This window comes from Eleutherodactylus coqui, chromosome 10 (genome assembly GCF_035609145.1).
Source record: "Eleutherodactylus coqui strain aEleCoq1 chromosome 10, aEleCoq1.hap1, whole genome shotgun sequence".
NCBI lineage: Eukaryota > Metazoa > Chordata > Amphibia > Anura > Eleutherodactylidae > Eleutherodactylus > Eleutherodactylus coqui.
In genome coordinates this window covers 6,224,226-6,252,080 of record NC_089846.1, presented here as the reverse complement: position 1 = coordinate 6,252,080, position 27,855 = coordinate 6,224,226, and the positions used below count along the sequence as shown (strand labels likewise).

At 49.7% G+C, this 27,855-nt stretch overlaps 1 protein-coding gene across 1 annotated transcript; it reads right to left on the bottom strand.

Annotated features, from left to right (window-relative positions):
* Window positions 1–5,024: 5,024 nt before the first annotated feature.
* Window positions 5,025–18,341, bottom strand: BSPRY (B-box and SPRY domain containing). The gene is made up of 6 exons (XM_066580101.1): window positions 17,844–18,341; window positions 14,685–14,783; window positions 12,925–13,155; window positions 12,624–12,649; window positions 6,959–7,083; window positions 5,025–5,662 (listed from the first exon to the last, which is right to left on the bottom strand). Exons 1-6 carry the CDS (start codon window positions 18,222–18,224, stop codon window positions 5,142–5,144), a joined length of 1,383 nt encoding a protein of 460 aa, XP_066436198.1. The 5' UTR covers window positions 18,225–18,341; the 3' UTR covers window positions 5,025–5,141.
* Between the last annotated feature and the right edge of the window lie 9,514 nt (window positions 18,342–27,855).

The window sequence follows — 27,855 nt, the reverse complement described above, 5'->3', positions numbered from 1 at the left end:
TTATAGATTAAAGGGCAAGTCGGGAAAAAAACAAAATCCAAAAGAATTTTTTTGAGGGATCTAAACCTCCCACCTTGAGTGGTCAACTTTGGTCATGTGATTTCAGGTAACAGCCACATGACAGCCGATCCTCCTTCACTTACATGGCAAAAGTCATGGGACAGGAACTAATATGGTGTAAGAACGCTTCTGACCTGGTGAACTACAGCAACTTGCCGTGGCATCAGATCCACAAGTGTCTGGAGGGATGTAGAGTCCCCACAGCACCGGGGTATTTGTAGGGCAGGATCTCGGGGTGAATGGTCCTCTCCAAAAACATCCCATAAGTGCTGGATCGGGCTCATGTCGAGGGAATGTGCCGGCCGCGCCATTCATAGGAACTCTGCAGAATGCTCCCCCAACCAGTTCTGGACAACATGGGCCCGACGGCACAGAGCATTATCCTGCTCGAATATCCATCATTGTGGGGGGACATAAAATCTATGAAGGGTTGCAAATGGCCACCAAGCAGTGACACGTAGCAGGCAGCGGTCAATGACGTGTTTAGGGGACCAGTGGACCCAACCCATAAGAACACCCCACAGCAGCCCGCACAGCGCCTTGTTGACAGCTCGGGGCCGTGGCTTCCTGTGGTCGGCGTCATACACAAACCCTATTAAAAGCCCGAAACAATTGGTACTGTGACTCATCGGACTGCGCCACATGTTGCCAGTCCTCTGGTGTGGGGTCTCCTGTGCTGACCTGCGGGATATATGTGTGGGGTCTCCTGCGCTGACCTGTGGGATATATGTGTGGGGTCTCCTGCGCTGACCTGCCAGAGGTACATGTGGGGTCTCCTGCGCTGACTTGCGGGATGCATGTGTGAGGTCTCCTACGCTGACCTGCAGGATGTACGTGTGGGGTCTCCTGCGCTGACCCGCGGGATGTACGTGTGGGGTCTCCTGCGCTGACCCGCGGGATGTACGTGTGGGGTCTCCTGCGCTGACCCGCGGGATGTACGTGTGGGGTCTCCTGCGCTGACCCGCGGGATGTACGTGTGGGGTCTCCTGCGCTGACCCGCGGGATGTACGTGTAGGGTCTCCGGCGCTGACCCGCGGGATGTACGTGTGGGGTCTCCTGCGCTAACCTGCGGGGTGTACGTTTGGGGTCTCCCGCGCTGACCTCGGGGGTGTACGTATGGGGTCTCCTGCACTGACCTGGGGGGTGTATGTATGGGGTCTCCTGCGATGACCTGCGGGGTGAACGTATGGGATCTCCTGCGCTGACCTGCAGGATGTACCTGTGGGGGTCTCCTGCGCTGACCTGCAGGATGTACCTGTGGGGGTCTCCTGCGCTGACCTGCAGGATGTACCTGTGGGGGTCTCCTGCGCTGACCTGCAGGATGTACCTGTGGGGCTCTCCTGCGCTGACCTGCAGGATGTACCTGTGGGGCTCTCCTGCGCTGACCTGCGGGGTGAACGTATGGGATCTCCTGCGCTGACCTGCAGGATGTACCTGTGGGGCTCTCCTGCGCTAACCTATGGGATGTACGTGTGGGGTCTCCTGCGCTGAATGTGATTGCTGCCGGAGTCGCTCATCTGTTCGCACGCACAATTTTTTCCAAACACTGCCGGTCGCCATCATTCAGCCCCCGTTAGCTGTCGCTGCGCTGTCCGCTGTGGGTGGTGCCTTCTATGTTGTATTCCCGGCACATGTGACATTGCAAATGGAGGAATGATAAATTGCACAACTTCAGAAATTGAACATCCCATCCCTCTGGCGCCCGCTATCACGCCTCGTCCCGCTTATTTATGTCGTTTCGCCATGAGCACGCTGGCCGGTGTTAAACCTTACAAGATAACACCTTCCAATGTATCCAGGTGGGGGCGCTCCCGAGCATCAGCTGAGGTAACGCCACATCATCATCCCGTACATAGCGCTCTCCCAGGACTTTTGGCACTTTGCTATATTTGACCATAGCAGAACTATTAGCGGTCAGGCAGTCGTACAGATAGTACCACCCCCTCCTACGCGGTAACCCCCCAGGGAGCGCCATATGGTCCCCTGCCGTTACTAAGATGGTGTCCAAAATCTCTGAACCCTTTTTGCCCAAATGCATTCTTTACATACTCTGACAATATGGTGTTTAATAACCGCACACATCATTTACGTTAGATTGTTGCAGCTTTTTGTACATTTTGTGCCAATACTTCATGGACTTCTACATCCGCATCTTCACACAATCATCACATCTTACAGAATTCACAGTGGATTTCAAAAAGTCCCATGAAAACTTTTTAACTCGATAACCAACATGCAAATAAACCTGACCAATATTCTAATTAGGAGACTCTGTCCCGCCCCCATTTCTTTGACTCCACCTCCAGGATATTGGGGGTTGGACTAGAATTACAATAGGAAAAAGAATTGGCGGTCCGCCCGCTCGATGGCTTAGGTGGGTGTGAAAGTTGGAAAAATATTACAATATAGCCTATTTCACTTGACTGGGGAGGAGCTGCAATACCAGTCATAGCCTGCGGGCAACAGCGGTGCTGCTTCTGGGGAAAACTAGAAAGTTGGAGCTACGTAGTAGGGCATATTTATTAAAGGGATTGTCCAGGGTTAGAAAAAACAAAGCTGCTTTCATGCAAACGCAGCGCCACCCTTCTCAGTGGGTTGTGTCTGGTACTGCAGCTCAGCTCCTACTCCCTTCAGTGGAGCTGAGCTGCAATACCACACACAGCCCTATGGGCAAGGGTGGTGCTGTATTTGGAAGAAAATAGCCATGTTTATCTAACCTTGGGCAGGACCTTCAAGTCTTGTACACCAGATTCCTGGCAAACAAAGGTCACAAATTAGGGCACATACTGTAATTTGCCATTTTGGGCCTTTTTACTCCACCTCCTGCCATGTTTTTAATAGTGGGTGGAGCTAAGCAAAAGGGTGTGGCCTTACAGGCCTGTTAGGTTTCCTAAGCTTAATGTCACCAGATGTCATAACTGTATTAAGAGACTTCTGACTCTTAATCAATTTGCCACATTTACGCCAGAGCAAACTTTACTTAGAGCGGCATATGAACCGCCAGTCTGATAAATGTGCCCGGTGTCTCGGGCGTTACGGACCTTCGTGCCACACTTCAGTGTTATGTAAACAGTTTGATCTGCAGAATGGCACAAGGTTGGCACTGATTCCTATGGATCGCTGATTGATATAATGTAACACCCTGTGCCAGTTGTGGCCTTATTGAGATCAACTGGTGGAACTCTGTGTGTTCTTCTAGTCCAACTCCAGACCGCATGTGCCCAAAGTCACACCGTGATCCATCCCCAGACCACATGTGCCCAAAGTCACACCGTGGTCCAACCCCAGACCACATGTGCCCAAAGTCACACCGTGATCCATCCCCAGACCACATGTGTCCAAAGTCACACTGTGGTCCAACCCCAGACCACATGTGCCCAAAGTCACACCGTGATCCATCCCCAGACCACATGTGCCCAAAGTCACACCGTGGTCCAACCCCAGACCACATGTGCCCAAAGTCACACCGTGGTCAAACCCCAGACCGCATGTGCCCAAAGTCACACTGTGGTCCAACCCCAGACCACATGTGCCCAAAGTCACACTGTGGTCCAACCCCAGACCACATGTGCCCAAAGTCACACTGTGGTCCAACCCCAGACCGCATGTGCCCAAAGTCACACTGTGGTCCAACCCCAGACCACATGTGCCCAAAGTCACACCGTGATCCATCCCCAGACCACATGTGCCCAAAGTCACACCATGGTCCAACCCTAGACCACATGTGCCCAAAGTCACACCGTGGTCAAACCCCAGACCGCATGTGCCCAAAGTCACACCGTGGTCCAACCCCAGACCGCATGTGCCCAAAGTCACACTGTGGTCCAAGCCCAGACCACATGTGCCCAAAGTCACACTGTGGTCCAACCCCAGACCACATGTGCCCAAAGTCACACTGTGGTCCAACCCCAGACCGCATGTGCCCAAAGTCACACTGTGGTCCAAGCCCAGACCACATGTTCCCAAATTCACACTGTGGTCCAACCCCAGACCGCATGTGCCCAAAGTCACACTGTGGTCCAACCCCAGACCACATGTGCCCAAAGTCACACCGTGATCCATCCCCAGACCACATGTGCCCAAAGTCACACCATGGTCCAACCCTAGACCACATGTGCCCAAAGTCACACCGTGGTCAAACCCCAGACCGCATGTGCCCAAAGTCACACCGTGGTCCAACCCTAGACCACATGTGCCCAAAGTCACACCGTGGTCAAACCCCAGACCGCATGTGCCCAAAGTCACACCGTGGTCAAACCCCAGACCGCATGTGCCCAAAGTCACACCGTGGTCCAAGCCCAGACCGCATGTGCCCAAAGTCACACTGTGGTCCAAGCCCAGACCACATGTGCCCAAAGTCACACCGTGGTCCAACCCCAGACCACATGTGCCCAAAGTCACACCGTGGTCCAACCCCAGACCACATGTGCCCAAAGTCACACCGTGGTCCAACCCCAGACCACATGTGCCCAAAGTCACACCGTGGTCCAACCCCAGACCACATGTGCCCAAAGTCACACAATGGTCCAACCCCAGACCGCATGTGCCCAAAGTCACACCATGGTCCAACCCCAGACCGCATGTGCCCAGAGTCACACTGTGGTCCAACCCCAGACCGCATGTGCCCAAAGTCACACTGTGGTCCAACCCCAGACCACATGTGCCCAAAGTCACACCATGGTCCAACCCCAGACCGCATGTGCCCAGAGTCACACTGTGGTCCAACCCCAGACCGCATGTGCCCAAAGTCACACTGTGGTCCAACCCCAGACCGCATGTGCCCAGAGTCACACTGTGGTCCAACCCCAGACCGCATGTGCCCAAAGTCACACCGTGGTCCAACCCCAGACCACATGTGCCCAAAGTCACACCATGGTCCTAATGTAGGCAAGGAAGATGCCGGACAGCCGTATCACCCGTTGGAGAGAACACTAACACCTAGGAAGGTCCAAGCTGTGCAATATGTTGAGTTTTTCTTTACATACATCTATGTAACAAAATCAAGGCCATTATATAAAAATCTCTCGTCTCTTCTCTACAAACTCTATAAATAAGGACCGAGCCGGATCTTCCATCACAGGTCACTTCTCAAGACTGATACTCTCGTCGGCCACGGCAAAAGCCGGACTGACTGGAGCCGAAAACCTGGTCTGGTGACTGTACAAGATAACGCAGGTAGAAGGGTCAAAGAAGATCAGCTCTTCGGCATCCATGTCCACCAAGATGCCGACTTGTTTGGGACTCTTAAGTAGTTCTACAGGATGATGCTGAGAGTCGTGAGAAAAACTGAAGTCTTTATCGTAGCGGGAAAAGATCCAGGAAACTGGATTGTATCCTAATCTGGCATCGTTGCCCGAGCCCTTCCGTGCGATCGATCTGTAGGTGATGCCAAGCTTGTAGGCACAACACTTCTCCACATTAACCTTCCACATGTGGATGCCCTTTTGGAAAGACTCTACCGCCAAACAGTTGGGCCAGTGGTCGAATCTTTCAGGTCCATCTGGGTAATCCTTCGCCTTCTTTGGGATGAAATTCAGGCTGTTGTCTGATAAGGCAAGTAAGGGGCTCATGGTCTTCTCATCAAACGTCAGATGTTCACAGGCTGAAATTAAGGAGACAGAAGTGGTGTAGTGTCTTATACTGACCGGAGGTGTAAAAGAGGACAGTTGAAGGGGATGTATGAAGGTGTATTATCTTATAATGACCAGAGGTGTAGAAGAGGACAAGGAAAGGGAATGTATGAAGGTGTAGTGTCTTATACTGACTGGAGGTGTAGAAGAGGACAAGGAAAGGGGATGTATGAAGGTGTAGTGTCTTATAATGACCAGAGGTGTAGAAGAGGACAAGGAAAGGGGATGTCTGAAGGTGTATTATCTTATACTGACCGGAGATGTAGAAGAGGACAGGGAAAGGGGATGTCTGAAGGTGTAGTGTCTTATACTGACTGGAGGTGTAGAAGAGGACATGGGAAGGGGATGTATGAAGGTGTAGTGTCTTATACTGACCGGAGGTGTAGAAGAGGACATGGGAAGGGGATGTATGAAGGTGTAGTGCCTTATAATGACCAGAGGTGTAGAAGAGGACAAGGAAAGGGGATGTATGAAGGTGTATTATCTTATACTGACCGGAGATGTAGAAGAGGACATGGGAAGGGGATGTATGAAGGTGTAGTGTCTTATACTGACCGGAGGTGTAGAAGAGGACATGGGAAGGGGATATATGAAGGTGTATTATCTTATACTGACCGGAGGTGTAGAAGAGGACATGGGAAGGGGATATATGAAGGTGTAGTGTCTTATACTGACCGGAGGTGTAGAAGAGGACATGGGAAGGGGATGTATGAAGGTGTAGTGTCTTATAATGACCGGAGGTGTAGAAGAAGACATGGAAAGGGGATGTCTGAAGGTGTAGTGTCTTATACTGACCGGAGGTGTAGAAGAGGACAAGGGAAGGGGATGTATGAAGGTGTAGTGTCTTATAACGACCAGAGATGTAGAAGAGGACAAGGAAAGGGGATGTATGAAGGTGTAGTGTCTTATAATGACCGGAGGTGTAGAAGAGGACATGGGAAGGAGATGTCTGAAGGTGTAGTGTCTTATACTGACCGGAGGTGTAGAAGAGGACATGGGAAGGGGATGTCTGAAGGTGTAGTGTCTTATACTGACTGGAGGTGTAGAAGAGGACATGGGAAGGGGATGTATGAAGGTGTAGTGTCTTATAATGACCGGAGGTGTAGAAGAGGACATGGGAAGGAGATGTCTGAAGGTGTAGTGTCATATAATGACCAGAGGTGTAGAAGAGGACATGGGAAGGAGATGTCTGAAGGTGTAGTGTCATATAATGACCCGAGGTGCAGGAGAGGAAGGACATATAGGAGGGTGCAGGGTCCCATACTGACCGGTGGTGCAGCAGAGGACTGACAGGGCCCACAGTCTGTTCAGTAATGGACTCTGACAACAGTTTATATTAAAGTTCAGCTTTTCCGACTCCTGAGGCTCCAGAATTCCTTCTGCTTCTTCTGTTCTACAATTGGGAGACACATATTTTTAAGGACACTTAAGGAGATTATTGTCATATATAGCTCTTAATGTCCGCCTGCACAGCCAGCATCAAAACCGAAACAACTCTGCAAATAGGTGATTTCTCTTCCACCAGGCTACCGTTCTGTGTATACAGCTCCTCCTTGTCTCCATGGTAACAGATACAAGCAGCCCTGCATCGTCCGATCCTGCAGCCACACTCCCTGCAGTCTGTGCCCGGGCCAAGTATGTGTTAGGCCGAATGCACACGCAGCAGAATCCGACTCGGTGCCCGGCCAGTGGCCCCTGCGAACCCTCAGCGTACCTCTCCGCAGTGCCTTTATCAGTATGTCTGGATGTGCCGGCCAGGCATAGATGACGCCGCGCCGTCGCTAGGCAATGACACGGATTCCACGGCCTGTCTGCAGCTGTCACTGCGATGGGCCAGGAAACGAATAGCTTTCATTTACTTCAATGGAAGCCGTCTGCGCAGAATACGTCCCAGAATAGAGCCTGCTGCGATTGTCTCCCCGCGAGCGGAAAATCACTATTGATTTCCGCTCGTGGGCACGGAAACCCGCGTTTACATAGCATGTCTATAACCGGTATTTGCTGCAGAATCTGGAGGCGGACGCCCGCTCCAGATTCTGTAATGCATATCCAGCCATGTGCGTTAGGCCTTAGGCCCAATGTCCACGGGCGGATTTGATTTGCAGAATCCGCACAAGTCACCCGCGCGGAAGATCCGCTATTCAAACCGCCCGTAGGGAAGCATTGAATTAAGGCATGCGGATTAGCTTTGCGGATCACTTGGTTCGGAAAACCAATCACAGCATGCTCCATTTCAGCGCGGATGGACTCTGCAGATGTCTATGGATGCGGACAATCACAGATTGAAGGTGGAGAACTGGCAGGGAGGTGAGGAAAAGGCAGGGTTTCAGGAAACAAATAACTCTGACCGGCCCCCCTGACCACAAGGTGAAGCCCCCGCATGTGGCAGCATCCGGGGATTTCACATCCAAGGAATCCCCTGCTGCAGCTGTCACAGCCGCAGCGGAGGAGAGCGATCCTCTCCCATTGCTTTCATTAGGGCTAGAGCTGCTGTCGCCCCACTGAAAACAATGGACGATATCGCATAGAGAATGGGCATGCTGTGATTTTTTTTTTATTCACGCAGCAGCGCTGGAGTGAAAACATCGCAAATGAGAATGAAACCATTGACAAGCGTTGATTTCATAATCATGCGTTTTCACTCACTCTCGCATCGCACGAAAAACGCGCAATTTCCTCACCATTGGAAAGGAGCCCTTACTGTAGGATGGATGGAAGGGATTCTGACTGCAGGATCTGACTACATAGTGCTTAATTGTAGTCTGTTACCATGGAGACACATAGATCTGTATAGGAAGTGTAGTGATTGGATATTTTTAGCGAACAGGCATGTCTGTTTACATCATTACTAATTGCTTCAAAGACTTTTATGACTCATTATCCTCTTACCACCCTAGGACATAAGTTTACACCCTGGGTGTGAAGGGATTCTCACAAATGGACAGAAACTTACTTCCTATGGATGTCGTGGGCTCAAAATCTAAGCCTGTGCCATCCGCAGAGGGACCCGGCTGTGACTGACAGCGGGCCTCCTCCTGCAACAGTAGGGATTGGTGAGAATACTGATTCCCGCTGTTAACCCATTGGCCCACTTCGATTATTCCTATGTAATTGCGGTGGGAAAATGGGTTGCCATGGCAACTGGATGCTAGAGAATGGTGTATCAAGGCCTATCATCATTATTAGTGATAATACATTGCAGTACTTTTGCAACTGTATTACCATAGCGATCAAAGTTCAGAGGTTAAAGTCATAAAAGAAAACACTACCAGTGAACTGTGGGGATTAGAGAGGCAGAAGATTGCGTCAGCCATCTTGGATGGCCGAAAACGGAGTCCTGAGCTTGCAGAACGGATGTACAGGTTATATACCCCTCTGGGCCCAGGAAAGAATTTTATCGCGAAATCAAATATACACTCTTTGTCAGAACCATCCAACCCTTAGAAGAAGTTGTCGTTCTGCTGCAGACCCCGTCCTGCGGTTCCATCTCAGACAGATCTGTAGATGATGAGAGTTGTGGTGATTAGATGGACGGTCTTGTCACCGCAGGCCCTAAAACTGGTTCCCCCCTTGGCCTATAAGAGGCTCTCGGAGGCTCCTTGTGTGTAGTGACCTCTTCTTCCGCTTGTAGAGCTTGTTGGCCACTAGACGCCTCTACGACGCAGAGAAGAGATTTCACCCCGTTACCAGAGGGGGGCGCATTATTGGGATGGGAGAAGCTGGACGGTCGTATCCATGAATTGTCCCCCACCAAACCATTCTGACCAGACTGTTAGGAGGTGTAGGGACCAGTGGATGAGGGCACACAAGGTGATCAGACTCAGGGCGTCCCCTATAGACCACGAGTAGAGAGGAGCGTCTGACCAGACTGTTAGGAAGTGTTGGGACCAGTGGAAAGGGACACACAAGGTGATCGGGCTAAGGACGCCCCCTACAGACCACCAGTAGAGAGGAGCGTCTGACCAGACTGTTAGGAGGTGTTGGGACCAGTGGAAAGGGACACACAAGGTGATTGGGCATAGGAAGCCCCTACAGACCACCAGTAGAGAGGAGTGTATGGCCAGAGTGTTAGGAGGTGTTGGGACCAGTGGATGGGGGCACACAAGGTGATCGGGCACAGGAAGCCCCCTACAGACCACCAGTAAACAGGAGCGTCTGACCAGACTGTTAGGAGGTGTTGGGACCAGTGGATGAGGGCACACAAGATGACCTGACTCAGGTCGCCCCCTACAGACCACCAGTAGAGAGCAGCATCTGACCAGACTGTTAGGTGATGTTGGGACCAGTGGATGGGGGCACACAAGGTGACCGGGCTCAGGACGCCCCCTACAGACCACTAGTAGGGATGAGCGTCTGACCAGACTGTTAGGAGGTGTTGGGACCAGTGGATGGAGGCACACAAGGTGACCGGGCTCAGGATGCCCTCTGCAGACCACTAGTACAGAGGACGATCTGACCAGACTGTTAGGAGGTGTTGTGACCAGTGGATGTGTGAGGGCACACAAGGTGACCGGGTTCAGGACGCCCCCTACAGACCACCAGTAGAGAGCAGCGTCTGACCAGACTGTTAGGTGGTGTTGGACCAGTGGTGTGGGCACACAAGGTGACCGGGCTCAGGATGCCCCCTACAGACCACTAGTAGGGATGAGCGTCTGACCAGACTGTTAGGAGGTGTTGGGACCAGTGGATGGGGGCACACAAGGTGGCCGGGCTTAGGACGCCCCCTACAGACCACCAGTACAGACGACGATCTGACCAGACTGTTAGGAGGTGTTGTGACCAGTGGATGTGTAAGGGCACACAAGGTGACTGGGCTCAGGACGCCCCCTACAGACCACCAGTAGAGCGGAGCTTCTGACCAGACTGTTAGAGGGTGTTGGAGCCAGTGCTGTGGGCACACAAGGTGACCGGGCTCAGAACGCCCCCCTACAGACCACCAGTAGAGAGGAACGTCTGACCAGACTGTTAGGACCAGTGGATGGGGGCACACAAGGTGACCGGGCTCAGAACGCCCCCCTACAGACCACCAGTAGAGAGGAGCATCTGATCGTCTGACAAGCACCAGCAGCTCCAACCGCCATCCAGAGACAGTGTGCGCCAACATTACACCCCTGTGTCTGTCAGAACCATTTCCAGGTGCTTGGCTGAAGGACATTTGGTCTCATGGCCCCCATTACATGTACGGCCTCTGACACCCACCGTCGCCCCCATTACATGTACGGCCTCTGACACCCACCGTCGCCCCCATTACATGTACGGCCTCTGACACCCACCGTCGCCCCCATTACATGTACGGCCTCTGACACCCACCGTCGCCCCCATTACATGTACGGCCTCTGACACCCACCGTCGCCCCCATTACATGTACGGCCTCTGACCCCCACCGTTGCCCCCATTACATGTACGGCCTCTGACACCCACCGTCGCCCCCATTACATGTACGGCCTCTGACACTCACCGTCGCCCCCATTACATGTACGGCCTCTGACCCCCACCGTCGTCTCTGTCTGAAGTTGTGTCGTTAACGATAAAACTGGACTCTACAGAGGGGAGTGGGTGTCTTCACTAATGAATCCAGGTTTAGTTTGGGTGCTGACGACGGCCGTGTTCATGTCTGGAGACCTCGGTGTGAGCGACTTAATCCTATCTTTGCTGTGTAGCGGCACACTGCCCCCTGCCGGTGTGATGGTCTGGGGTCCATCACATATGACAGTCGGTCCCCCCTAGTAGTGGTACAAGGGACAATGACAGCTCAGTGATATGTTCAGGACGTCCTGCAGCCACATGTGTTCCTCTCAGGGTGGCTTCCAGCAGGATAATGCTCGGCCGCACACAAGGGGGTCACAGGAGCCCCCACAACATTGTCACAGTTCTGTGGTGCCCGGTCACCAGATGTATCACCAATAGAACATATATGGGACCATCTCGGACGCGAATTTTTACAGATTACGAGTTTCATGATCTAGAGGCTCAGTGTAGCGATATACTGCCTCCATGCCCGCCCATATTACATCTTGTATCCAGGCAGGAGGCGGTACAACAGGGTACTAGAGCCTCCATGCCCCCCGTATCACATCTTGTATCCAAGCTAGAGATGGTACAACAGGGTACTGGAGCCTCCATGCCCCCCGTATCACATCTTGTATCCAAGCTAGAGGCGGTACAACAGGGTACTGGAGCCTCCATGCCCACCCGTATCACATCTTGTATCCAAGCTAGAGGCGGTACAACAGGGTACTAGAGCCTCCATGCCTGCCTGTATCACATCTTGTATCCAAGCTAGAGGTGGTACAACAGGGTACTAGAGCCTCCATGTCCGCCCGTATCACATCTTGTATCCAAGCTACAGGCGGTACAACAGGGTACTAGAGCCTCCATGCCCCCTGTATCACATCTTGTATCCAGGCTAGAGGTGGGACAACAGGTTACTAGAGCCTGCATATCCCCCGTATCACATCTTGTATCCCAGCTAGAGGTGGTACAACAGGGTACTAAAGCCTCCATGCCCCCTGTATCACATCTTGTATCCAAGCTAGAGGTGGTAGAACAGGGTACTAGAGCCTCCCTGCCCGCCTGTATCAAATTTTGTATCCAAGCTGCAGGTGGTACAACAGGGTACTAGAGCCTCCATACCCGCTGTATCACATCTTGTATCCAAGCTAGAGGTGGTACAACAGGGTACTAGAGCCTCTATACTCCTTCTAGGGAAGGGATGTTACTGACAATGAGTGTGTGTATATATATATACTCCTTCTAGGGGCGGGATGTTACTGACAAGAGTGTGGTACTTCTCCCCTCTGACAGCATCGCCACGTGCCAGACAGAAGCCTACAGCAGCTATGAACACTTTCACCAACATCAGGCCTATAATACATCATGTGTCTTTGGGTGGATACATATTACATACAGCGTACGGCCGGCAGCAGTGCTCACCTGTCTTCCATTTTATTTTCCGAAACCTAGAGAAAGAAAAACAGGAAAAAAACACAAGATGAGAAGCCTCCAAAACCCGAACGAGAACCGAATTCCTTTATTCTGGAATCCAATAATACAGAAATTCTGATAATCCGGCGCTTGTTTTTACTACAACTCATGACTAATTACACCAGCGAGCGCTCTGTCCTATAGGATCACTCCATGCTGTTCTACAGCTGTCCAATAATCCAGAACATATGATAGCATTACTGACACCGGATTAAAGGAATGTCGTGTCTAGCGTTATAATATTACGTACAATGAGGTTGAGGTCGTCCATCTCAGTCAGCATGTCCACCAGGTAGTTCCTGATACCGGACAGCTTCATAGTGGACTCTGTCCAGTGGGCTCTCTGGGTCAGAATCCCCTGCTGGGCCCGTTCCTCCTCCGCGTGGATCTCCTCCAGGAGGCGCTGCTCTTCATTGTCACACACATTGCGGATAAAATTTAGTCGCTGGATGATCATCTCGCGGGCAGTTCTGGCCGTGCTCTAAAACACAAGTGTGGAGCTCGTTACAGTGTATCAGATCTCTCTTGTAGAGCTGCATACAGTATTATGCGGGCTTCAGAGCTGAAATCTTCTACCATTTCCTACTTGAATGTTTACACACTGACTTCAATAGTAACCAGCAGAACACTGAGTACAGCTCTGAAGTATAATACAGGATGTAACTCAAGATCAGTACAGGATAAGTAATGTATGTACACAGTGACTCCACCAGCAGAATAGTGAGTGCAGCTCCGGAGTATAATACAGGATGTAACTCAGGACCAGTACAGGATAAGTAATGTATGTACACAGTGACTCCACCAGCAGAACACTGAGTACAGCTCTGAAGTATAATACAGGATGTAACTCAAGATCAGTACAGGATAAGTAATGTATGTACACAGTGACTCCACCTGCAGAATAGTGAGTGCAGCTCTGGAGTATAATACCGGATGTAACTCAGGATCAGTACAGGATAATTAATGTATATACACAGTGACTCCGCCAGCAGAATAGTGAGTGCAGCTCTGGGGTATAATACAGCATGTAACTCAGGATCAGTACAGGATAAGTAATGTATGTACACAGTGACTCCACCAGCAGAATAGTGAGTGTGGCTCTGAAGTATAATACAGGATGTAACTCAGGATCAGTACAGGGTAAGTAATGTATGTACACAGTGACTCCACCAGCAGAATAGTGAGTGCAGCTCTGAAGTATAATACAGGATGTAACTCAGGATCAGTACAGGATCAGTAATGTATGTACACAGTGACTCCACCAGTAGAATAGTGAGTGCAGCTCTGGGGTATAATACAGGATGTAACTCAGGAGCAGTACAGGATAAGTAATGTATGTACACAGTGACTCCATCCAGCAGAATAGTGAGTGCAGCTCTGAAGTATAATACAGGATGTAACTCAGGATCAGTACAGGATAAGTAATGTATGTACACAGTGACTCCACCAGCAGAATAGTGAGTGCAGCTCTGGAGTATAATATAGGATGTAACTCAGGATCAGTACAGGATAAGTAATGTATGTACACAGTGACTCCAGCAGCAGAATAGTGAGTGCAGCTCTGCAGTATAATACAGGATGTAACTCAGCAGCAGTACAGGATTAGTAATGTATGTACACAGTGACTCCACCAGCAGAATACCGAGTGCAGCTCTGGAGTATAATACTGGATGTAACTCAGGATCAGTACAGGATAAGTAATGTATGTACACAGTGACTCCACCAGCAGAATAGTGAGCGCAGCTCTGGAGTATAACACAGGATGTGACGCAGGATAAAAGTATATCGTACAGCTTGCAATGTTGGTTTTCTGGTACTTTCAGGGTTGGACATTTTGGTAATTCCCCTGCTGTGATATGGAGCCCTTCCTGATGCTTCGGTGCACTTGCAGTCAGCATCCCTTTCCCCCTCTGTACTGCCCAATTACTGTCTAGAACGCTGTCCTGAATCTGGAGTAACATAGAGCAACGCGACTGTGAAACGCCCTCTTGGGCCAGAGACTATAATTACCGCGACTCGTGGGATCTTGGATGGAAGCACGTCGGCGAGATACTTCTCAATTCCCGCTGTTTGCAGCTGCAGCTTTTCGCACTGATCGACTATCTTGTTCTGCGAAGGAAGCATTTCATTAGTCTGGTCTGAAGCCGGCATATAAAGGTGCAATCGATACGGTGTCTCTGTGCCGCGGAGTTAACCCCTTCCTAGCAAGCAGAATACAGAACTGGCAAATAATTTCCCCCATAATGGCCCCAGTAGTAATAGTGTCCCCCATAGTGGCTCCAGTAGTAATAGTGTCCCCCATAGTGGCTCCAGTAGTAATAGTGTCCCCCATAGTGGCTCCAGTAGTAATAGTGTCCCCCATAGTGGCTCCAGTAGTAATAGTGTCCCCCATAGTGGCTCCAGTAGTAATAGTGACCCCCATAGTGGCTATGGTAGTAATAGTGACCCCCCATAGTGGCTCCAGTAGTAATAGTGACCCCCATACTGGCTATGGTAGTAATAGTGACCCCCATAGTGACCCAAGTAATAATAATGACATTGTTTGTGGCTCCAGTAATAATAGTGACCCCCATAGTGGCTCCAGTAGTAATAGTGACCCCCATAGTGGCTCCAGTAGTAATAGTGACCCTCATAGTGGCTCCAGTAGTAATAGTGACCCCCATAGTGGCTCCAGTAGTAATAGTGACCCCCATAGTGGCTCCAGTAGTAATAGTGACCTCCCATAGTGACCCAAGTAATAATAATGACATTGTTTGTGGCTCAAGTAGTAATAGTGACCCCCATACTGGCTCCAGTAGTAATAGTGACCTCCCATAGTGACCCAAGTAATAATAATGACATTGTTTGTGGCTCAAGTAGTAATAGTGACCCCTATAGTGGCGCCAATAGTAATAGTGACCCCTATAGTGGCGCCAATAGTAAGTGGCCCACTTAGTGGCCCTGATAGTATTAGTGACCCCCTTAGTGGCCCCAGTAGTAATACGGACCCTATACGGGGTGTTCCGGTGAGGATAAGACCTTTGGTTACAGGATGACCATATAATCGGTCTTTCCGCGGTGGATACTTTACGGTTCTACACGATACTGATACCCGTGGACTGTCACCACAAGCCGGGGATAGTAACCCAACTCCAGAGGTGTTCCCTGCCATGAACTCCAGGAGCCAAGAATTCAGGCGGGTATAAAGAGCCCATTGTGTGCGTCCCAGATGCAGAGAATGTGATATTGTTGTGGTAGGCGGCCACAATAATGCGACGGGATCCTTCGCTGTCAGGAAGCTTATCTGAGGACTCCGAAGATAACTGATCCAATTATTTAAAGGGGAGTTCCACCTGTAGTCTCCAATGTGCGCTGGAGATATTTGTGATGGGAGGTCTAAATGAGGGCAACAGAAGTGCAAAGCGGCTAAACCCTTATTCTGGACTGCCAGTAACTAATCCTACTGCAGGAACACTACATTGGCTGATAGCAGGGAGCAATAGATAGAGAGGTGTGACTTCTGGTTTCGTGTCCCTTTAGACAGGTCACTTACCTACATTCTAGAGCGCAGACGCAGCAATGACTGACAACGTGATGGGGAACGTAAAATTCCTTCTACGTGTTGTTCTTCCCCGGTGGCCCCACCGCTGTATGTGGAGAAGGGGCTGACAACCACTTGTAGATATCTGACTGCAGTTGTCACTTCATCCCTATCAGGGCGCTCAAGATTGTAAATCAACATTGTTATGGGGGTCGCAGGACCTTTTAATGATACTGTAGCTGTCACTGCTATGGGGCTCTGTGGGTGTCACTGCCATGGGGCTCTGTGGGTGTCACTGCTATGGGGCTCTGTGGGTGTCACTGCTATGGGGCTCTGTGGGTGTCACTGCTATGGGGCTCTGTGGGTGTCACTACTATGGGGCTCTGTGGGTGTCACTGCTATGGGGCTCTGTGGGTGTCACTGCTATGGGGCTCTGTGTCTGGCTCTCCCTTATGATGGTACAGCAACATTGTTTTGGAGAAACATCATGGCTGTCACTGTATGGGGACACTGGGGCTGTCACTGTTATGGGGCCACTGGGGCTGTCACTGTTATGGGGGCACAGTGGCTGTCACTGTATGCGGGCACTGGGGCTGTTACTGTTATGGGGGCACAGTGGCTGTCACTGTATGGGGACACTGGGGCTGTTACTGTTATCATGGCACTGGGGCTGTTACTGTTATGGGGGCACAGTGGCTGTTACTGTTATGGGGGCACTGGGGCTGTCACTGTTATGGGGGCACTGGGGCTGTCACTACCAGTATTAGGGAAGAGATTATGCTGTTATGCTATGGGGCACAGTGGCTGTCACTGTATGGGGACTGTTGTGGCTGTTACTGTTATTGGGGTACTATGGGGACACTGTGACTATCATTGTTATGGGGGGTCTTTTGGCAGGCACTATATTGAGGGAGCTGTTATTTGGTGGGACTATGGCTGTCACTGTTATGGGGGCACTGTGACATTGACTGTTATAGGTTCCATGCTGCTGTACCCGTCCTCCCTCCCTATGTAGGGCCGGCGCAGGATATAGGTGACAGTGTAGGGGCAGGGAGCGCAGAGTCAGAGGTGCCACCCAGGATGTCAGCGACAGGGAAATCAGCGCCATTCCCTCTCTTTCTCTCCTGTTATTGATTTCCTTGCTGTCTTACAGACCTGAATGGTAAATCTGCTGGATCTGAGATGATGCCCTCCTCTATACGTAGGCAGACCTGCCATTCAGGAGTCTGGAAAAGCTGGCACCAATGTTGGAAAAGCCATATGGGATGGCACCCAGCTTTCCTAGGGACCGATGAAACCGAAACTATCCGTAACAGATAATAGAACCTGCAAAACCAGGTAACACACCCACTGAGTCACACTCCAGTGGTGCCCCCTCCAGCAGGCATGGGCACTGCCAGGCTGCTTTCAGTTGATTGCTTGGCACAGCTGCAAGGTGATGAATATGAAGACGACGTCTCCGTACAAACGTCTCCTGCTGCTGCAATGAGTCAGGTCTCTGCTGCAACATTCCCCCCCTCCCGCATCCTCACAAGGGTGCTCCAGCTTTAACCCCTCAATAGCCAACAGCTCTCCTGCGCTGCAGGGTCGCAGCGAACCCTAGAGGGGCACAGTTCTGCAATGCAGTGGGGGACAGGACCACTACTCACACGTATCTGAGATGCCCTTTCTTCCACCGGCTTGGTCCTGTGTGCTTGGCAGGTGCCCAGGGACTTGCAGTGGGCACAGATGAGCTTGTGCTCCTGATAACAGAAGAGGCTGAGCTGCTGCCCATGGTCTCTGCAGGTGTCTGGCACTGAGGGGTCTGTGGGTCTTTGTTGGTGGTCTTCAAGATCAATGTTCTCCTCCTTGGAGCTGTCCAGGGATAAGGTGGCCAGATGACCATCAGGGATCCACTCCACAGCAAAGGGGGATTTCATGCCATCATCCTGAAGACTGTCCAGCTTCCCAGATCCACTCCAGGAATGAGATCCAGTGATCACCCAGAGCGGAGGCTGGTGGTCCCCAGGAGCAGAGCCTGGAGAGGACATCCTGGGGAGAGGAAATCGGGATATGGTTACCGCCTGAGTTCCGTGCACCTGTCCCCAGGTGGAGAGAGACAACCCCTGGGAGGAGCCTGTGACAAAGCTGAAAGGTGTCTACAAAGTTACCAAGGAGATCCTAGAGATCTGCTTTGGCGGAGAGACCACCAGCCCCTCCTTATGGTGTCCCGATGACCAATGAGTGCAGATCATTCAATGCAAGCTGTCACTAGCCTGCTGGAGCAATGATGGGAGTTGTAGTTTCACAACAGCCGGAGCGACTCACGCTGCAGGATACAGCAGACAGTGACAATGACACAACCAGTGTTTGATGTATACACAGAGACCTCACGTAGCAAGCTGCGGCAAAATAGCACTAATGTGTCCAAAATACGTATGGCGACACGTGGCGAACAGATCAGGGCAGCTGAATCACACAGCCGACACCTACAGATTCTAGAAATGATCCTAACGAATCCTGACAGATCCCACTGACTTATAATGTGATCTGTCAGGTTACGCTAATATTACGCTATTCTGATAAGAAGCTGAAAACGTGGATGGATGGATAATGAGATCTATCTATCTATCTATCTATCTATCTATCTATCTATCTATCCCATATCTATCTATCTCATATCTATCTATCTATCTATCTCATATCTATCTATCTCATATCTATCTATCTATCTATCTATCTATCTATCTATCTATCTATCTATCTATCTATCTATCTATCCCATATCTATCTATCTCCTATCTATCTATCTATCTATCTATCTCATATCTATCTATCTATCTCATATCTATCTATCTCATATCTATCTATCTTTTCATATCTATCTATCTGTCTATCATCTATCTATTTATCTCTCAGATCTATCTATCCATCTATCTTGTATCTATCTATTTCTCTCAAATCTCAACTATCTATCTATCTATCCCATATCTATCTATCTCCTATCTATCTATCTATCTATCTCATATCTATCTATCTATCCATCTCATATCTATCTGTCTATCTATCTCATATCTATCTATCTCTCATATCTATCTATCTCATATCTATCTATCTATCATCTATCTATCTATCTATCTATCTATCTATCTATCTATCTATCTCCTATCTATCTCCTATCTATCTATCTATCTCCTATCTATCTATCTATCTATCTCCTATCTATCTATCTATCTCATATCTATCTATCTATCTATCTATCTATCTATCTATCTATCTCCTATCTATCTCCTATCTATCTATCTATCTATCTATCTATCTATCTATCTATCTATCTATCTATCTCCTATCTATCTATCTATCCATCTCATATCTATCTATCTATCTATCTCATATCTATCTATCTATCTATCTATCATCTATCTATCTATCTCATATCTATCTATCTATCCATCTCATATCTATCTGTCTATCTATCTCTCATATCTATCTATCTCATATCTATCTATCTATCTATCTATCTATCTCATATCTATCTATCTATCTCATATCTATCTATCTCATATCTATCTATCTTTTCATATCTATCTATCTGTCTATCATCTATCTATTTATCTCTCAGATCTATCTATCCATCTATCTTGTATCTATCTATTTCTCTCAAATCTCAACTATCTATCTATCTATCCCATATCTATCTATCTCCTATCTATCTATCTATCTATCTATCTATCTCATATCTATCTATCTATCCATCTCATATCTATCTGTCTATCTATCTCATATCTATCTATCTCTCATATCTATCTATCTCATATCTATCTATCTATCATCTATCTATCTATCTATCTATCTATCTATCTATCTATCTATCTATCTATCTATCTATCTATCTATCTCCTATCTATCTCCTATCTATCTATCTATCTCCTATCTATCTATCTATCTATCTATCTATCTCCTATCTATCTATCTATCTCATATCTATCTATCTATCTATCTATCTCCTATCTATCTATCTATCTATCCATCTCATATCTATCTATCTATCTATCTCATATCTATCTATCTATCTATCTATCTATCATCTATCTATCTATCTCATATCTATCTATCTATCCATCTCATATCTATCTGTCTATCTATCTCTCATATCTATCTATCTCATATCTATCTATCTATCTATCTCATATCTATCTATCTATCTATCTATCTATCTATCTATCTATCTATCTATCTATCATCTATCTATCTATCCATCTCATATCTATCTATCTCTCTCTCTCTCTCTCTCATATCTATCTATCTCTCTCTCTCATATCTATCTATCTCATATCTATCTATCTATCTATCTATCTATCATCTATCTATCTATCCATCTCATATCTATCTCTCTCTCTCTCTCTCTCTCTCATATCTATCTATCTCTCTCTCTCATATCTATCTATCTCATATCTATCTCCTATCTATCTATCCATCTCATATCTATCTATCTATCTATCTACAGTATCTATCTACAGTATCTATCTATCTATCTATCTATCTCTCTATCTATCTATCTATCTATCTATCTATCTATCTATCTATCTATCTATCTCTCTATCTATCTATCTAATATTCCCTAGTAAACACTTTCCGGCCGCCCCATCGGGGTCACACGGGGTGCTGCAGGTGTCATATAAGTTTTCTCGAACTTCCTGGTGTCCCTCTGAGTAATGTGCGTGCCCGGAGATAACTGCTGTACAGGAGATTGCCTCTATACCTGGTCACCTGTTTATCAGCAGTCATCAGCGGCCCTCCCAGCTGGACTGTTTCCTAACCATTATGGAACTTACAGAAATTGTGCCATGCAGGGCTCCGGGAAAGCTGGGGGATTGCTGATGGCACTAAATGAATGGAGAGGTGGGGCTGACTGCTGGATCAGACTGGAGTGTTACATGAAGGACGCTGAAGTGTGTTTGCTCGTTCTCCAAGTGAAAAGGTCACCAGTATCTGGATTTCACAAGGAGACGGGGATACTAGAACCTGCCTTGTGTATCTGTGTGGTCATTGTGCCCGGCTCCTGAGAGCATATATACAGGGGGTCCGGAAGGTCTTCTGACCCTCGCACTTTTTTACATGTTACGTTGTGGCCTTGTGTTCCCCATCATTCTGCACTCAGTACCCCATAATGACAAAGTGACAACAGAACGGGAGAAATCTTTGTACATTTCTTAAAAACTTAAAACTCCCATTCTGCAGTGACATCAGTATTCACACCCTGTACTCAGCACTTAGCTGTCGCTCCTTTGGCAGCGATCACAGTATCCAGTGTTCTTGGGGATGATGCCACAAGGTTCGCACCCCTGGATTTGGGGATTTTCTGCCCTCAGTCAGGTTGGATGAGGACCGTCTGTGGACAGTCATTGTCGGGTCTCTCCAGAGATGTCCCATTGGGTTCAGGGCTCTGGCCGACCACTCAAGGACATTTATAGAGTTGTCCCCACTCCTGTGTTGTCTGGGTTGGGGTCTTGGGGTCCTTGTAAGGTGACCCTTCTGCCCGGTCTGATGTCCCTGTGCGCTAGATCAGGTTTTCATAATCTCTGTACTGGGCTACATTCAGCTTTCCATCCACCCTGACCAGTCTCCCCTCCCCTAGCATGATGCTCCACCACCAGCCTCCACTGTAGGGATATTATTGTGCACGTGATGAGCGGCGTCTGGTTTCCATCCTCCCTGACCGGTCTCCCCTTCCCCAGCATGATGCTCCACCGCCAGACTTCATTGTAGGGATGCTATTGGGCAGGTGATGAGCGGTGCCTGGTTTCCATCCACCCTGACCGGTCTCCTCTCCCCCAGCATGATGCTCCACCGCCAGGCTTCACTGTAGGGATATTATTGTGCACGTGATGAGCGGCGTCTGGTTTCCATCCTCCCTGACCGGTCTCCCTTCCCCAGCATGATGCTCCACCGCCAGGCTTCACTGTAGGGATAGTATTGTGCAGGTGATGAGTGGCACCTGGTTTCCATCCTCCCTGACTGGTCTCCCCTTCCCCAGCATGATGCTCCACCGCCAGGCTTCACTGTAGGGATAGTATTGTGCAGGTGATGAGTGGCACCTGGTTTCCATCCTCCCTGACTGGTCTCCCCTTCCCCAGCATGATGCTCCACCGCCAGACTTCATTGTAGGGATGGTATTGGGCCAGTGATGAGCAGCGCCTGGTTTCCATCCACCCTGACCAGTCTCCCCTCCCCAGCATGATGCTCCACCACCAGGCTTCACTGTAGGGATGGTATTGTGCAGGTGATGAGCGGCGCCTGGTTTCCATCCTCCCTGACCGGTCTCCCCATCCCCAGCATGATGCTCCACCGCCAGACTTCATTGTAGGGATGGTATTGGGCCAGTGATGAGCGGCGCCTGGTTTCCATCCTCCCTGACCGGTCTCCCCTTCCCCAGCATAATGCTCCACCGCCAGACTTCATTGTGGGGATGGTATTGGGCCAGTGATGAGTGGCGCCTGGTTTCCATCCGCCCAGACCGGCGTCCCCTCCCCCAGCATGAGGCTCCACCACCAGGCTTCTCTGTAGGGATGGTATTGGGCCGGTGATGAGCGGCGCCTGGTTTCCATCCACCCTGACCAGTCTCTCCTCCCCCAGCATGATGCTCCACCGCCAGACTTCATTGTAGGGATGGTATTGGGCTGGTGATGAGTGGCGCCTGGTTTCCATCCTCCCTGACCGGTCTCCCCTTTCCCAGCATAATGCTCCACCGCCAGACTTCATTGTAGGGATGGTATTGGGCCAGTGATGAGTGGCGCCTGGTTTCCATCCGCCCAGACCGGCGTCCCCTCCCCCAGCATGATGCTCCACCACCAGGCTTCACTGTAGGGATGGTATTGGGCTGGTGATGAGCGGCGCCTGGTTTCCATCCGCCCTGACCAGTCTCCCCTCCCCCAGCATAATGCTCCACCACCAGGCTTCACTGTAGGGATGGTATTGGGCTGGTGATGAGCGGCGCCTGGTTTCCATCCGCCCTGACCGGTCTCCTCTCCCCCAGCATGATGCTCCACCACCAGGCTTCACTGTAGACATGGTATTGGGCCAGTGATGAGCGGCGCCTTTCCTCCAGACAGAAAGCTTAAAGGACAAAAAGTACCATCTTGGTGTCATCAGAGAAGAGAATCTGGTTTCTCGCAGCCTGAGGTTCAGGGGGCTTTCATGCATCTTAGGCCTTCTGCCCACAGGTGTAGCAATATCCCGCAGCAGATCTCAGCCACGGGAGTCGCCACCGGGGAGCAGGGGACCGCTGACAGCTCTCCACGCTGAGCCTATCTGACAGATAGGCTCACCGCGGAGAATTGCGTCAAATCACAGCATGCTGCAATTTAAATCCTGCGAGCGGAGAATCCTTATAATTTTCCACTCGTGGATAGCGGGGTGCGGTTTCCATAGTAAGTCTATGGGAAGTATTCACTGCGTTTCCTGCGGCCAGATTATCGCCAAGGGAAACGCAGTGAAAAATCCCCTGTGGACAGGAGGCCTTACTGAGGAGGCTTCTTTCTGGACCCTCCGCCATAAAGCCCAGATTGGTGGAGGCTGCAGGGATGGTTGACCTTCTGGAAGTTTCTCCTATCTGCACACAGGATCTTTAGGGCTCAGCCAGAGTGATCGCTGGGCCCTTGGTCTCTTCTCTTACCAAGGCCCTTCTCCCCCTTAGTCTGGTGGGTACTCCGCTCTAGAAAGAGTCCCGGTGTTCTTTCATGTAAGCATTATGGGGGCCGCCAGGCTCTTGGGAACTTTGAGGGCAACAGAAATATTTTGCAGCTTCTCCAGATCTGCGCTGCCACACAATCCTGTGGCTGAGCTCTACAGGCAGGTCTCTCCTCCTAATGGCTTGGTTTGGCTCTGATATGTATTGTGAGCAGTGAGAGCTTATATAGGTATAGAAACATCTCAAAGGTGATCAAGAGAAATAGGAGCCTCCAGAGATAAATGCCAAGTGTCATACCAAGGGGTGTGGATACTTCTGTCAATGCAAAATGATAGTTTTTTTAAAATGAAAAACTACTCCCGTTCTGTTGTCACTTTGTCATTCCGGGGTACTGAGTGCAGAATGAGGGGGACACAAGGCCACAACATAACAAAAAGTGTGAGGATCTGCAGACTTGCTGGACCTCCTGTATATCTACCATGCAGTGAATCATTCTTCCAGTCTTACTGTATAATTTGGTCACGTTTGCTATTCATATCTGAAGGGAAGTCGGGTGACGGCAACGTTCCTGGAAACTGGTGTGACTCGGAACATCGGAATGGAATCTGCTAACAGCGACAGGAGAGGAGAAGACCCGGTTAGGCCGGGCTCACGCAAACGCATGCTGAAGGCCGGCAACAGATTCCAGGTACGAGATGGCCGGTCACCCTGCGCACCTGATGTTTCTGTATTGCTGATTAATGCAGTGGCTCGCCGGCGGTCATGCGCAGTACGAGGGGTGCTGATAAGTCTTTGGCTTTGTGTTCTTTTTTGTTTCTATGGTAACGAATGTTACATCACATGAAAGCCTTATGTGTCTAATATGTGTTTGTAGCTTATGGCCACAGTGATCTCGGCACGCGGGAAAACAAAATGGCGGAGTCTAAGGCGATAGTCACAGCCAATGAGAGCAGAGGAGGGATAAAGTCGGCGCAGGATATTCCTGGTGATATGTGGCAGACATCGGGGGATCAAGTGCCACTTCAGCACCAATGATGAGGAACGTCCTGGACGACCGAGAGAGGTTGTTGTTCCGGAGATCGCCGATGCTGCGCACAACCTCATACTGGAGGATCGGCCGGCTGCAGGAATAGCCGCCATCATGGGGGTTTATGGTGAACGTGTTTGTGTCATTATCCATGAGGAAGCCATCTGCACAGTGGGTCCCCAAATGTCTGACAACAGATCAGAAGAGCATCGAGTGACAACTTCCCGGTCCATTTGTCAGCGTTTCCGGACTGATAAGAACTTTCTGGATGGACCGGTCACTATGGATGAGACCTGGATTTATGTGTATGACCCTGAAACCAAGGAGCAGTCAGAGTGGAGGCCCAGTGGTTCTCAGCCACTAAGGTCATGGCGTCTGTGTAAAGATATATACAGCCACCACTAGGGGGAGCTCACTACATACAGATATATACAGCCACCATTAGGGGGAGCTCACAACATACAGATATACACAGCCACCACTAGGGGGAGCAGTCAGAGTGGAGGCCCAGCGGTTCTCAGCCACTAAGGTGATGGCATCTGTGTTCTGGGATAAGGAGGGCGTGCTGCTAGTGGACGACCTTCACAATGGTTCCACCATCAATGCAAGGGATTACATTGAACTTTTGGACCAATTGAAGGCAGCTCTGAAGGCCAAAAGGTGCAGCAAGCTGTCCAAAGGAATCTTGTTCCTGCAAGACAACGCCTCCGCTCACACTGCACAAGCGACCACGGCACAACTGGTGGAGCTAGGCTTCCATCTGGTTGATCACCCACCTTATTCACCAGATCTAGCTCCCTCCGACTATCATCTGTTTCCAGAAGAAACACCTCAAGGGGACCAAACTTCACCCCATTTCTGATGCCATGGCTGCTACGGATGACTGGTTTGAGGCACAACTGAAATCCTTCTTTTTGCAAGGCTTACAGAACTTGGAATCCCGATGTAAGAAGTGTGTTGGCGTCAGTGGGGAGGATGTGGGAGAAATGGAAAGCTTCATCATCCTATCTCGTTTCTTTCTGGGTAAAGCCAAACACTTATCAGCAGCCCTCTCGTACAAGGTTTTTTTTCGCGCCGACGCTAAGCAATGACGTGGGTACTCGCAGCCCATATGCAATGTTAATTGTGTACGGGCTGCGGGTCGGACGCCTAGAGCATACTGAAATATTTCTTCCATTCGCAGAATACGCAATTCGTATCAGCGAGTGTGAAGGAAAAATCAAAAGTTCATGCCTTTCAATACCTGCGTTTTGGCGTCGATTTTCTGCACAGACGGCGATTGCGGATTCCGCAATTAGCATCCGTCCACGTGAGATCCCCCTTACAGTTGAGGTTCAGCTTCATACAGAAGCTGTCAGCAAGCAGCCTATTTAATGCTGACTGATTTTATTGTGGCTTTATTGTTATTTTTAACCAAAATGGGAAGATGGAACAACGCCTCTACAGCACCACCTATTGGAAGGCAGCATTCCTGCAAGTCAATGTCAGACCTTTTAACAGGCCCTGTAACAATGACTGGGAACTAAGTCTTATAAGTTTCCTTACACCTTCCTGTTCCTAAGGAGAACCCCCCCCCCTCCCCTCTCCGACCCTATCGCTGACCAATGACACTGGAGTTGCATTAGGACATATGGATACTATAAAGTTGGGTCCCTTTCCTCGGACCACCCAATATGACTCAGAGCAAAGAGATGCGGCTTGCAGGAATGAGCGCCAATCAACAGAGCATATCAATCACTGCTGATCACACACGGCAAATGACCGGTTATTTGGGGATGAACAAATGTTGATTGCATGGGGGTTCCAAAAGCTGGACCCCGGCAGTTGTGGGGTTAATTCGTGAGCTAACTAAAGGGCCCATTTACATGCAACGATTAGCGCTCAAAATTCGTTCACACCATGGCATATGAGCGATAACCTTTGTGTGTAGACGCTGCCATCATTCACTCTTCGGCTGAACAATGATTGTAAGGTGAGCTTAAAATCCATCGTTTATCCGGAGAGAGATAACAGGAGCCGCACGCTGTGTTCTGCACGGGAGTCAGAGATTATATTGTATTTTGCCGACAGCCCATGCGAGAACAATGGAGCTGTGTGCAGAGTTCATACCACATGCTGTGCTCTGCAAACAGATCCTGTGGGCCCTTTTACACGCATATGAAGCTGATAAAGTGTTAATGGACATAAGTGTCCATTAACACGTTATGCAAAATGATCGCTAAAACTGTCAATCTTTCAATCGTTTGAAAGATTGTCCTTGCGTGTAAATTGGCCTTAAAGGGGTTGTCCCGCGCCGAAACGGGTTTTTTTTTTTTTCAACCCCCCCCCCCGTTCGGCGCGAGACAACCCCGATGCAGGGAAGTAAAGGAAGCTTACCGGAGCGCTTACCTTAATCCCCGCGCTCCGGTGACTTCAATACTTACCGCTGAAGATGGCCGCCGGGATCCTCTGTCTTCATGGACCGCAGCTCTTCTGTGCGGTCCACTGCCGATTCCAGCCTCCTGATTGGCTGGAATCGGCACGTGACGGGGCGGAGCTACACGGAGCCGCTCTCTGGCACGAGCGGCTCCATAGAAGACTGCTGAAGACCCGGACTGCGCAAGCGCGGCTAATTTGGCCATCGGAGGCCAAAAATTAGTCGGCACCATGGAGACGAGGACGCTAGCAACGGAGCAGGTAAGTAAAAAACTTTTTATAACTTCTGTATGGCTCATAATTAATGCACAATGTACATTACAAAGTGCATTATTATGGCCATACAGAAGTGTATAGACCCACTTGCTGCCGCGGGACAACCCCTTTAAGTCAGTCAGCCCCACTGCTCAGTCACAGCAACGTGCCGTTCAACAGTCACAGTGCTAAACCCAATAAGAATGTTCGATCGACAGGTAACACCTGCTTGCTGACAGTCTCCACGTAACAGCAGTAGATTCATCAACATAGAATGTCGCCTGCTTTCTGTTTT